The 12148-nt window shown below is 65.6% G+C and overlaps 2 protein-coding genes across 2 annotated transcripts; both read right to left on the reverse strand.

Annotated features, from left to right (window-relative positions):
- Window positions 1–2354: 2354 nt before the first annotated feature.
- Window positions 2355–4021, reverse strand: Lhcf17 (light harvesting protein). The gene is made up of 7 exons (XM_005787561.1): window positions 3873–4021; window positions 3715–3749; window positions 3412–3608; window positions 3158–3304; window positions 2844–2903; window positions 2697–2768; window positions 2355–2631 (listed from the first exon to the last, which is right to left on the reverse strand). The coding sequence occupies exons 1-7, from the start codon at window positions 3986–3988 to the stop codon at window positions 2524–2526; spliced, it is 735 nt and encodes a 244-aa protein (XP_005787618.1). The 5' UTR covers window positions 3989–4021; the 3' UTR covers window positions 2355–2523.
- A 4922-nt stretch (window positions 4022–8943) lies between these two features.
- EMIHUDRAFT_441009 (hypothetical protein) lies at window positions 8944–12148 on the reverse strand (the record flags this gene model as incomplete). The annotated part of the gene is made up of 12 exons (XM_005787562.1): window positions 11735–12148; window positions 11543–11664; window positions 11288–11322; window positions 11004–11134; window positions 10694–10780; window positions 10543–10617; window positions 10450–10470; window positions 10339–10353; window positions 10220–10266; window positions 9650–9798; window positions 9332–9475; window positions 8944–9103 (listed from the first exon to the last, which is right to left on the reverse strand). Coding segments are annotated over exons 1-12 (1371 nt in total), but the record flags the coding sequence as incomplete, so codon positions are not given.

Here is a 12148-nt window from a genome sequence, read left to right on the forward strand (position 1 = left end):
GTCTTTCTCGCTCGCTCGAAGCACATCTTCCGCCACAACGTGCCACATGATGAATGAGCCCCCCCCCCCCCCCCCTCACGCAAAATTATTTGTTGATGGCAGCGCGCGAACCGCACGACAACGCCCCCAGTTCGGCGTACATGGACCGCGCGCGCAGCGCGCTCCGTGTTTGCATACCGCCCTGGCGGATTCGTTTACACTTCCTAGCTCAAGCCAGGCGCCGCAGGCCATAAAGAGGAGCGCAGATTAAAATGGCGCCGCAGGCTCCCCGGGCCATCCGCGCACGGCAGTAACCTTTAAAAAACAAAAAGATCATCACAGCGGCCTCTGTGATCTCCAATCTCCAATCTCCAATCTCCAATCTCCAGCGTCGACACATCTTAGGCCGGATCCAGTCAGATCCCCAATCTCTATCTCCAATCTCCAATCTCCAGCACCAGCGTCATATTTTGCCGGATCCAGTTTAGATCTCCGATCTCCATCTCCAATCTCCAATCTCCAATCTCGATTCGGGGGGCCGGGGGAGGGGGGGGGGGCTCGAACCTTCAAGGAGATGCGCTATGGATTCATTCACACCCACATCTCCGATCTCCGATCTCCAATCTCCCATTTGACCCCTGCCGCCGCCAGCTGCGATCTCCAATCTCCAATCTCGATCTCCAATCTCCGCCCCAGTGGTGGATGCCCGGCGCGAGGATCTACGATCTGTGTTCTCCATCTCCAATCTCCACCTTTGACCCTGGCAACTGCCAACACGATCCACAATCTGTGATCTCAATCTTTCATCTTCAACCAAGCCCGACTGTGTGGTAGAATCGGCTAGGATCTCCACTCCTGGTCTGCGATCTACTGTCTGCGATCTAGGCTACTCTCTCGCAGAGATCTCGATTGCTTGTGGAGAGCAAAAAAGCGTGCACACGGGCTATTCTGGCCGACCCCAAATCTCCCCTCCCGACCCCTACTTGCACGATTTTGCTTCACGCCACCTCCACGACGAACGACCTCGCACCTGCCACGAGCCCACGACCTGCCAGCGCCCGCGCCCCGTAGCGCTGAAACCAGTCCACTGCGCTCCGCCGGATGCGTTTGGTTAATTAGCGCCTCGACACCGGGCCTCGACGCCTCGTCCTCGACCTTAAAGGGGCTCGGGCCTCGGCAGCTGCCAGCTCCGCCCCCACTGCCAGCCCCACCCCCTTCAGCGAGGACCTTTGAGGCCCTCCCCAGTCTCACCCCACCTTACCTCTGCCCCCCCCTCCCCCCATCCCTCTGCCTCCCATAGGGCAGGATAGCACTAGCATATGCGCCTAGTGCGCACTGGGCCCACATAGATGTGACCCGCCCGCTCGAGTGCGGCGTCCGGATGCTAGTGCTTGAGAAGACACCACAAACGCGGCACGGCCCGTTTTGGATGTCTGCGGAGATTCTGTCTTAGCACACACAGTGAGTCATTCGGAGTCATTCGATGGCCAGAGTGCGATTGTGTGTGTGCGGGAGTTGGTTTGTCGGGAGGGAGGGGCAGGCTGCTCACCCACGTGCACCGGGCCAGTGCTTGCACTTTGAATGCCGTGGGGCTCCTGCCCGTGTCCGGGCGTGGAGATGCGAGGGTCGCCCCCCCTTGCCCCACCACTTTGTGTGTGTGGAGAAATCTACCTTACTGGGCTGGGTTTTTAGGCATTGTGGGGTTGGCACTCCCATCGACCCTCATGACCTCCTGCGGTCTCTGAGATGGACACCAGTGGGTGTGGGACCACAGCCAGGATACACTCGAAGGCTGGGTAAGCAGTAGAGGTCGATACTCGACGCGTCCCACATGGTATGTGTCGCTGTCGGCACGCTGTCGACAGGACGTCGAGCGACACCGGTGGCAGTGCCACCCAGGAGTGGTCGGGCGGTCTCCCGTCATGAGAGAGTCACCATGTGATCCGTATGATGATTCCTGACAACCGCCTCAGTCAACTTTCGTCACAGTTCCCGCTCTGAGAGGAGCTGCGGGTCAGTTTGACAGCTGGAGCTGTGTCGCCGGCGTGCGGCGGCCTGCCTCCGGAGGTGCCTCTGAGGTGGACATTTTTTGGTCACCGTGAGAGAACGCGTTCGAATTTTTACTCCGGAACTTCAACTCCACACGCGCACCGGCCAGGGCTACAATAGTGCCAGTGAGGCGAAGGCGCGAGTCGGAAGGCCGCGACCGTGATTTGGTTTCGACATTTTCCTACAATCGCTGTGAACCCAGCCACGTACCTTACCTACTTACCCAGCGCACACCCAGACCGCAGGGCCAGGGGCGCCAGGCGGCCCCCCTGCCCCCACCCCCAGGCGGACGCGGAATCTGTATCTGATTTTTCAAACATTTTTTTCTACAGGAAGGGTTGTGGTAGCGGAGACTCTAGCACCGAGTGCTCCACGCCGCGTCACGAACGTGCGCGCACGCACACAAAGTGAGGCGTCCCCTCCCCACACACCGAACCGCTCGAACCGCCTCTCCTCCCCCCCCCCCCCCTCCCCCCACACGCGCTAGCACGCCCTTTAGGACGCAAAACCGGGCAGGTGGAAGTTGGCGGCGAAGGGCGCCATCGGATCGCCCGCGTAGTGCGCAATGTTGCTCAGGGCGGGCACTGCGCCCGGCACGCGCGCCTATGGACAAGTCTCGGACATGTCGTGGACGTGCCCGAATGCCCGAGAAGAGCTGGCTCGCGCGCCTCGGCGCAGAAGCCCATGATGCCAATCATCGCGAGGCGACCGTTGTTTACCTCCTTGAGGAGGCCGTCCGCCTGTGGCATCACCGCCATCACAGTGACTGGGCAGCGGCAGCAGCTGTCGCCAGCCTCTGTGGGAGGGCCGGCCGCCTTCCGCTCGGCCGAGGCGCCCTTGTACGCCTTGAGCGGATCCCACAGGTTGAGCGGCACCTGCCGGTCGGGCGGCGGGGGAGGACGGGGGGTGGGCGGGGAGGGGGGGGGGGGGGGGCCCTGGCAACCGTTGTAAACAATTCTTCCCCCCCGCCGCCCCCCCCCCCTTCTCTCCCCGGCACCCCATCTCCTCTCCCTGCCCCACACACATCTCCGCAGCAGTCTCAGCAGCAGCAGCAGCGGGCCTCTCGGGCTGTCGTCTCGCGGGCTGTCGTAGGGTTAGGGTTAGGGTTAGGGTTAGGGTTAGGTCTCACCGGGTGGACCATCGTGTCGAAGTCGGGGAAGAAGCCGGGCTTGCCTCCCTTCATGTAGTGCTTCTGGCCGTACTTCTCGAGGATGAAGGAGTGCTCCGAGTACACCTCCAGGAATCCCACGAAGAGGATGATCTGCCACTTTGCGGCCTGCGGCGGGGAGGGCGGGGCCCCGCAGTTGGCGGCGAGGCAGGCCACGGCAGGCCTTGGCAGGCGAGGGGCGGTGCGAGGGGCGGAGCGTCGAGGCGGGCGCTCGCCTCCGGCAGCTGCGCCCACTGCTCCGCCGGCGCGATGTTGGTCGGGATCGAGTTGAACGGCGCCCACGGGAAGTGGACGTTGGACTGGACGCAGTAGCCGACAAACGCCGCCATCGCGACGCGGCCGTGCTTGATCTCGGCGTGGCGGAGGAAGCCGACGGTGGCGTCGTCGCCCGCGCCCCAGAAGTTGAGCTCCGCTGCGAGGGAGGCGGCAGGGGTCGGCACAGCGAGCCGCGAGGCGAGGCGGGAGGCAGGCGGGCGGCGGGCGGGCGGGCGGCGGCGGCGGCAGGCGGGAGGCGGCACCGAGGTTGAGCGGGTCCCAGTAGCCGAGCACCGGGCTGCGGGGTGGGGGCGGGAGGAGGAGCAGGAGTGAGGCTAGCGGCCGGCGCGGCGACTGCAGCAGAGAGTGCAGCAGAGCACAGCAGGCTCCGAGGCGCCGGGCGCGGGGCGCGAGGGCGCACTTGAGCTTTTTGGAGAGCTCCGGGAGCGCGGACATCGCGGGCGCGCTGGCGCGGGCCAGCGGCGCCGCGGCGGCGCCGGCGAAGCTCAGCGGCGTGGACACAGCGGCGGCGAGCATGAGAGATGCGAGAGCGACAGTAATTGGTCGGCAGCAGCAGGCGAGCGGAAGAAATCTGTTCTCCGCGCCGTGGCCATCGGAGCGCTGCCCGCACTCACGGACTCCATACCCGAAAGAAAGAGAGGCGAGCTCGCGGGAGAGGTGACGAGTGAACTACAGGTAGTGGGGAAGGCAGCCTCGATTGCCATACAGACATGGGTGCGAAACAACGACAAGACCAAGGCACGCACGGGCAGAGGAACGAGAGAAGAATATAGAGTGGATAAAGCGCCTGTTCACGGCATGGAGGGTGAGCCACGCTGAACGCAAGGAAGCCGGGGAAGACGACTCCGAGGTGGACGAAACACCTGTGGTAATCCCGTCGTCAAGCTGTCACGATACACCCAGAGCCCATTCTCATCAGCCCTGCCCCGCAGCGCGGCCGCTCGCCAAGCCCCGCAGATGAGTGGTCAGATGGATAGTGCCAGAGAGTGAGGGGTCCAGGGGGGAGCACAAATAGGACGCCCAGCCCTGCCCTCGTGCTGCCGAGTGCACATATCCTATGCGAGAGAGATCCCCTGTGCCCTGTGCCCAGCCCTCTCCGCGCGGCGATGAGCCCTCCCCCCTCGCTTTTGCAAAATCCTGCAAAGGTGGGACGTGTCTGTCCTCGACCCAGCCCTAGTAGCTTGGGATGTCCGTTTTATTTATTTATTTATGAATCCTAAGCGCGCTTTCATGATCTGTACGACCGTTCCTCCGGCTTCTCACTGGCAGTCTCTCACTATCACGGGCACACTGACAGAGGCGGCCAAAAGGCTCACGTGGGTGGCAGGGCGGTGATAGGAGTCTCCCACTCTGTGGGCTTCGCTAGAGGTGCGGCCCCTGCGCGTGTCCTCGCCCTTGCGGTCTTGAAGGGGAAGGGGAAGGGGCTGTGTGTCTGTGTGTGTGTGTGTGTGTGTGTGTGTGTGTGTGTGTGTGTGTGTGTGTGTGTGTGTGTGTGTGTGTGTGTGTGTGTGTGTGTGTGTGTGTGTGTGTGTGTGTGTGTGTGTGTGTGTGTGTGTGTGTGTGTGTGTGTGTGTGTGCCTGCGGGCGCTGTGCGAGCCCCCTGAACGACCACAATGTTGAGCGCGCTCGAGCACCGAAGCACCGCGAGCGCCGGCGAGCACCACCGCCTCGCGCCTTGGCGTGCGCCCATAATTTTTTTATTTTTTGCGAGGCTGGGTTTTCCCGCTTTTTCCCAATGGCAAGCATGGCATGAGCGGCGCCGTTAGCCCGTCCCTGCTGCCCGAGCTGGCGGTAGGCGACTTAGGCTCGCTGCTGGCCGTCATCTCCGGGCGGCGGACGCACGGGAGGCTCGACGCGCGGCTCGACACCGAGAGGCAGGACACGCTGCTCACCTGGGCCGCTGGGCACGGGCAGGCCGAGGCGGTGCGGCTGCTGATAGAAGCCGGCGCGAGCGTCGGGGCGACGGACGGCACCGGCCGCGCCGCGCTGTTCATCGCGTGCTTCGAAGGCTACCTCGAGTGCGCCCGGCTGCTCCAGCAGGCTGGCGCAGCAGTCAACCAAGCCGTGAGCGGCGGCTTCACTCCGCTGTTTGTCGCGTGCCAGAACAACCGTCTCGAGTGTGCCCGGCTGCTCCTCGAGGCCAGCGCGGCGATCAACCAAGCTGCAGCGGACGGCGTCACACCTCTGTTCATTGCGTGCCAGAAGGGCAACCTCGAAATCGCCCGGCTGCTCCTCGAGGCCAACGCGGCGGTCGATCAGGCCAGCAACATCGGCGCCACGCCGCTCTCTATCGCGTGCCAGAAGGGCCATGTTGACATCGCCCGGCTGCTGCGCGACGCTGGCGCGGCCGTCAACCAAGCAAACAACAACGGCTCCACGCCGCTGTTCATGGCATGCCAAAAGGGTCACGTCGACATCGTCCGGCTGCTCCTTGAGACCGGCGCTTCGGTTAGCCAAGCCAGCGCCAGAGGCACCACGCCACTGTTCATGGCGTGCCAGAACGGCCACGTCGAGTGCGCCCTGCTGCTTCTCGACGCCGGCTCTTCGGTCAACCAAGCCCAGATCCAAGGCGCCACGCCGCTGCACGTGGCGTGCCAGAACAACCACCTCGGCATCGCCCAGCTGCTTCTCGAGGCCAGCGCGGCGATCAACCAAACCGACGAGCAAGGCGCCACGCCGTTATTCATGGCGTGCCACCAGGGCAACCTCGAGGTCGCCAAGCTCCTCTCCTCCTACGGCGCCTCCCGCGCCGCGGTTCCGCCCCTCGGCACGCCCGAGGAGGCCGCGAACCGCGAAGGCCACGCCGACCTCGCCGCCTGGCTGGTCGCCGGCCGCGGCTGGACGCCGCTCCAGCACCTCGAGGCGTGCCCCCAGACTGGCGGCTGAAGAAGCGTGAGTGCATTGTCCTCACGCTCACTGTCCCTCTTCCCGCAGGCGCTCACCGTCGACCGGGCGCGGGCGCTGCTGCGAGGAGGCGCGGACTCTTCAGCCGGCGAGCCGTCGGCCCTCGAGCGGGCGCGCGTCCTCTGCTCGTGGGGCGAGTCGGATCCGACCGCTGCGGCCGTCGGCTCCACAGTCGCGGTCCACTCTCTGGTCTCGCGGCCCTCGTGATGTTTCACTTCAGCGCGACGACCAACACACAGACATCCAAAAACATAAACAGACTAGAGACGGGGTGCAAAATGAATCACACTGTGAGAGAGACGCGTGGGACGCGAGCCATTAATGTGCACCTAGGCTAACAACACGCTACACCGCCGCGACGATCAGGCTCACACTGTCCTCCCGATTCGAGCCGCGCAGCGACAAGCTGCACGGAGGAGATGTGTGCAGTCGGGTGGCTAAAGTATGGCGCCGCCGCCGATACCACTGCCGGGCACCGTTCCCGATGCCGCCGCCGGTGCCCACGGATGACGTGGCGGCGGCAGCGGCGGTGACGACGATAACGGCGGCGGCGGTGGTCGCCGGAACCACCTCGGTGCTCACAGCCGCCGAGAGGTGCCGCCGAGAGGTCCATTCCTCGATCTGCCGCAGGCCCGCGGTGTCAGGCTTGTCGCGCCACCCAGCGCCCTTCTGCGCGGTGGAGGCGCAGCATGAGCGGTGGCGGGGCGTCTGTGGCGCGGAGCCGCACAATCAGTGGCGGATCGCTATTCGTGGGTTGAGTGTAGTCGGGTGGCGTCGCATACCTTCCTTCAGGCGTCGCGAAGCCACACCTCTCGTGATCAGCTCTTCCTGCGGCGTGACGCGGCATCCCGGTCGTGGCACCGCTGGCGTGCGCGGGGAGCGAAGGGTGGTGGTGGAGCGCGCACATCTGGGTAGGAATCCTCGAACAGTCCAGAGCCAGGCAGCCGCGTCCAGGACATGGCGAGAAAGAAGAATTTTGCTGCCGAAGAATTTACGCAACCCAATGAGAAAGAGAATTCTCGACCATCCACAAAGAAGAATTCGAGGGCAACCGGAGGACCGGGAAGTACGCACAGCTGGACTACGACGAGAGCCGGCGGAGGGGAGGGGCGAGCCGAGAAGGAAAGAGAGGCCGCGGGTGCGGGCGCGACTCGTCGACCAGGGAGAGCGGGCCCGACCTCCCTGGGAGGGGGAGCGACGCGACCCAATGCCGCCGTCCTCGCCCGGGGAAACTTCAGCAGGGCAGCCGACGCTCTCGGAGGCGGCAGAACCAATCGGAGGTGAAGCGGAGGCGAGGCCTCGGCCAAAGAAGAGACATCAGAAACGGCTACAGCGGCCGTCAGGCGACGCTCGGCTGGCGAATAAAAGAGCGAATCAGGGAGAACCGGAGCCCCGGGTAGGCTGGCGGTGGAACCCCGGGACGGGATGCTGAGTGAGGACCTGTGTACGTGCGTGGTGTACAGTGTCGTCTACTAGCTCCGAGTAGAGGGGGCGTTCTGAAGTAAAGGGGAAACCCGGTACACGGAACCAACCCTCGGAGACCCGTGTTTACTTTATGGCCCTTTCCCTGCGAACGCGCACCCCCAGGGCTAGGGCTCTCTTGCCCGCAACCCGATGCCAATCATCCGGCCCGCTGGGTTGCGCTTCTTAGCTCCCCGGCCCTTGGATGTGCGGTTAATGACTGCACTCCAACTGCTCCCCAAGTGCTCCGACACGAGTTGTCTGTTTTCTTCCTTTCTTTCTTTACTGGCGCGCACTGGCACTAACTCAGTAACACCACGGTGAGGTGAAGAGAAGAAAGAAAATAACGCCGGGGCCAGACCTTCCTCACCCATCTCGTCTCAGAGTTTGCCCGTTTTATTTATTTATTCCCTCACCAAGATCGTGCAGTGGGCGGCCGCAGGGCGGGGACAATGTCCGTTTTATGTCCCGCTAAAATCCCATCTCGTCTCACAGAGTTTGACCCTTTTATTTATTTATTTATTTATTTCACGCAAACTTCAGAGGGAAAAGTGCGTGCGCGCGCAGAGCGCCCGGGGCGAGGAGATTGTTCTCCGCTGCCGGTCTCCCCCAAGCGCCGCTATGTGACGGCATCGTTGAGCACGCACTGGCCGGGCCGAAACCGCGGCGGTGGGGGCGTGCGCAAGCACCACTCCCCGTGCCCGCGCGGCGAGCCCGTCTGCTCCGGCGTGAGCCACTTTGCGAGGTTGGAGGGGCAGCCCTCGCGCTTCGCGCAGCGGGCGCACCACGCTGGCGCGCGCAGCAGCGGCTGCGCGAAGTGATTGAACTCCCGCGTCGCCGCCGGCCGCCCCCCGACGCCGCAGAGCAGGCCGCGCGCGTGCGGAAGCCGCAGCAGCGCTGCGCCACCGTTCCGCCCTCCTAGCAGCTTCGCCGCCTCGACCGCGGTGGCGCCGAGCGGAAGGAGAGTCGCGCCGCCGCCCGCCGCCGCCGCCGTGTCGTAGGCGCTGCGCTCGAGCAGCTGCACGTCGACGGCGGCCTGCTCGCAGCAGAGGCGCGTGAGGAGACGCCGTTCACGGTCGTCGAGCAGCGGCGGCCCGGCGGCCGCCGCGGTCAGCTCGGGCGAGAGGCGCGGCGAGGAGAGGAAAGAGCCGTCGCGGTAGTCGACCTCCGCCTTTGCCCAGGCGGCGGGCGAGAGGACGTGGTCCATCGGGCAGGCGAAGGGGAGGAAGGGCGCGTCCTGCGAGCCGGGGTACATGAAGCCCATGCCTGAGGCGGGGCGCGTGCGGCGTGTGCGGCGGGGAAGGGCGGGGCGGGGAGGGAGGAGGGGCGAGGCGGAGGAGGGGCCAACACCCTCCGCGCCCGATTTGAGCTCGCGGGCGCGGGCGTGGGCGTGGGGTGGCGGGGGCGCGGGGTGGCGGGGGCGGGCGGGGTTGGGCGAGGGCGGGCGTGTGGCGGGCGTGTGGCGGGTGTGGCGGGCGTGTGGCGGGCGTTGACCGATGATGTTGTCGCTCCCCGCCCAGAGCTTGTCGACGTAGCAGGTCCAGCGCGGCAGCACGAGGGTGCGGCGGAGGGCGCGCGCGAGGGCGAGCGCGTCGCGTAGCTCGGCCAAGTAGCCGCGCAGCGCCGCCGCGTGCACGCCTGTGAGGCGCTCACTCATGCTAGTCACCTCACGAGTCCTCGGCGGGCAGGTGTGGTTGGGCGCCGCACGTGGCGCGTCGCCTTCCCCCGGTTAGGGTGTGTCGGACTGGGTTCTCCTGGGATATGTCTCTCCTCTCAGTGTGAAGTGAGTCTGTGAGCGTGAGACGCGCACGCCGATGTGGTTCGGTGACTGGCCGGCGCTGCGTGCCGCCCCGAGGGCGGCGGCGACGGCGGGCGGGACCGAGGCGTTGAGGGCGAGGAACCGTCCGCGAAAGTACTCCTCTCCGTCGGCGAGCCAGAGGCCAGCCTCGCGGAAGCGCTGCCTGTTCACAGCTAGAGGTGTGACCTGGACGCCGTTCACAGAGGCCAGCCTCGCGGAAGCGCTTCCTAAGTGTGTGGACGGCGGCGCGTCGAGGGCGGCGGACGCCTCTGTGCGTGTCGACTCTCCCGTCCCGCGGGCGGGCGAGTAGTAGTAGTACTAGTCTAGTAAGCGGCGGGGGAAGCGGCGGAGGCGGAGGCTGCTGCCGCGGCTGCTGTTACGTCGGAGGCACCGTCGGCGGCGGCCAGGGCCTTGCTCGTGGGTTCTGGCAGCACTGGATCGCATGGCACAACTACTACTACTACTACTACTACTACTAGTACTACTACTATTACTATTACTACTCCTACTACTCCTACTCCTACTCCTACTCCTCCTCCTACTCCTACTACTACTGCTACTACTACTGCTACTACTGCGCGCGCCGCTTGGCGACGCCGTCGTGGTTGTCCAGCGAGTAGGTTGCGTGCACCTGTGCACAGCGCCTCTTCACGGCTCAAGCCGCGAAGCACGAGGCGCGGTCGGGCGAGCAGGCTGCGTGCACCGCAAAGGGCGACACCTGCGGCGCCAAGGGGGGCAAGGGGGCAGGGTCAAGGGCTGGCGAAGGGTGGTGTGTGTTGTTGCTCCTGCTGCTGCGCTGCGGTGGGACCGACGCCTGCAGCGATCGGTGCGCCGCCTGCTCACAGTATCGGATGGTCACAACAGGAACGGCTTGCTTGCGCCACTCTGCAGCGGCCGGGGCGCTGGCCTGCACAAAGTAGCCGTGTCCATTCATGAAGAGCGGCAGCGGCAGAGCGCCGAGCGAGAGATTGCCGTCCCAGTCCTGCAAAGCGAGGCGCCGCGGTGAGTGCGCGCAAGCGCTACGAGCCGCGGCCCCCTCCCCCCTCCCTCCCCCGCGCCTCGTGCAGCCGCCGCATGATCCACTCGCCGCGCCGCCCGCCCACGCCGGGCCACTGCCGCTCCCTCCGCACCATAGCATTGAAGACCTGCCACCAACTCAGGCGTGGAATGGCACCAGACGACCACACCATGCTAGTGGCTAGCGCCTCTCGGGCAAATGGTCAAGATTGCGCGAAGCGGACTATGCACGCCACATATTAGATACGACCGCCCGCCCCTCGCGCTGCAGACACCTGCGCGTCGGACCTCGGCGTGAAGCCGCGTCTCTTCACACCTGGAGCGGTGAAGGCGGAGCAGGTCGCAGCTCGCCTGCTGGTCGGACGTCTTGCCCCAGAAGCGCGATCCGCGCTCGGGAGAGGCGACATTGCGGTGCCACTGCGCGGCGAAGTGCCGGCCGGCGGCGGTGGCGCGGAAGAGAAGTAGGCCCGAGTTGAAGGTGCCTGCCCTCGCGCGGGAGTGAGTGCAGTTGTGAGGAGAGGACGCCGCGCCTCGGGAGGGCCCGGCGAGCAGCTGCGGCCGCCTGCTCCGTGGGAGGCGTCTACAGAGCTGTCTACCGTCGCTGCGGATTCTTTTTTCTGTCTACACTACAGCGCCTGCTCCGTGGTAGGCGGCGCCGCCCGCGACGGACCTGCTAGGAGGGAGGGCTGGTCGGGAGCAGCTCGGGCGGCATTGACCACGATGGCACCCTCACACGGACGGACGGGAGGGTGGGGAGAGAGAGGGGCCAGCAGGCGCCCGAAGAGTCCGAGGGGCGTGGCGCGGCGAGCGCGCTGTCTCGGAGTCTCGGAGGAGTACGGGCGACGTTTGCGCCTCTCCGCCCTCACGCGTATACCTGCTAGGTTCCATACCTGCTAGGCCCCATATTGTCCGACGAGACCGCGACGTCGGCGGCGCGCAGCGCAGAGCACGGGAAGCGCGAGGCGTCTCCAAACTCGGCGCGCGCGGCGGCGGTGCACATGCAGAAGGGCGCCTGCAGGAGGAGGAGCTCTCCTTGAAACCTTCTTGGAGCCTTTGACTGGCGGTGCATGTGAGGAGGGCGCCGGGTCTCGCAGCAGAACAACGTCCGTGTCGATGTGAAGCACGTCGAGGCCGGTGGCGACAACCCGGGCGACCTCTCCCGTCCGCATGGCGGCAAAGGCCTTCCACGAGCCCGACGAGTGGCTGTTAGCCCCGTCGAGCGAGTAGCCGGTCGCCAGCGCGAGCGGTGTCTTGTAGCACGGCGAGCCGCTCTCCCTGAGCAGCTCAAAGGCGCCCACGTCGACAGCGCCGACCACGTGCGCCGCGCCCGCCCGCCGGGCATGCGCGCAAAAGTTGCGGAGCAGTTCCGAAAAGGCGGCGTTGCCAAACGTCAGGAGCACGAAGCGGAGGCCGCGCATGGCCGGCGCGGCGGCGTCGAGCGCCGCCTCGAGCGTGCCGTCGAGGCCCATCGACACCCTGCGGCCGGCGCTGGCGTA

Source organism: Emiliania huxleyi (genome assembly GCF_000372725.1).
Source record: "Emiliania huxleyi CCMP1516 chromosome Unknown EMIHUscaffold_141, whole genome shotgun sequence".
In the NCBI taxonomy this organism is placed as follows: domain Eukaryota; phylum Haptophyta; order Isochrysidales; family Noelaerhabdaceae; genus Emiliania; species Emiliania huxleyi.

Excerpts from the sequence above, each read along its gene's own strand:
- Lhcf17 (XM_005787561.1), bottom strand. The coding sequence starts at position 3,988 with ATGCTCGCCGCCGCTGTGTCCACGCCGCTGAGCTTCGCCGGCGCCGCC. Across the intron at positions 2,904-3,157 it reads TCGACACGATGGTCCACCCG|GTGCCGCTCAACCTGTGGGA; the intron begins GTGAGACCTAAC and ends CCCGACCGGCAG. Across the intron at positions 2,632-2,696 it reads TCATGGGCTTCTGCGCCGAG|GCGCGCGTGCCGGGCGCAGT; the intron begins GCGCGCGAGCCA and ends ACTTGTCCATAG.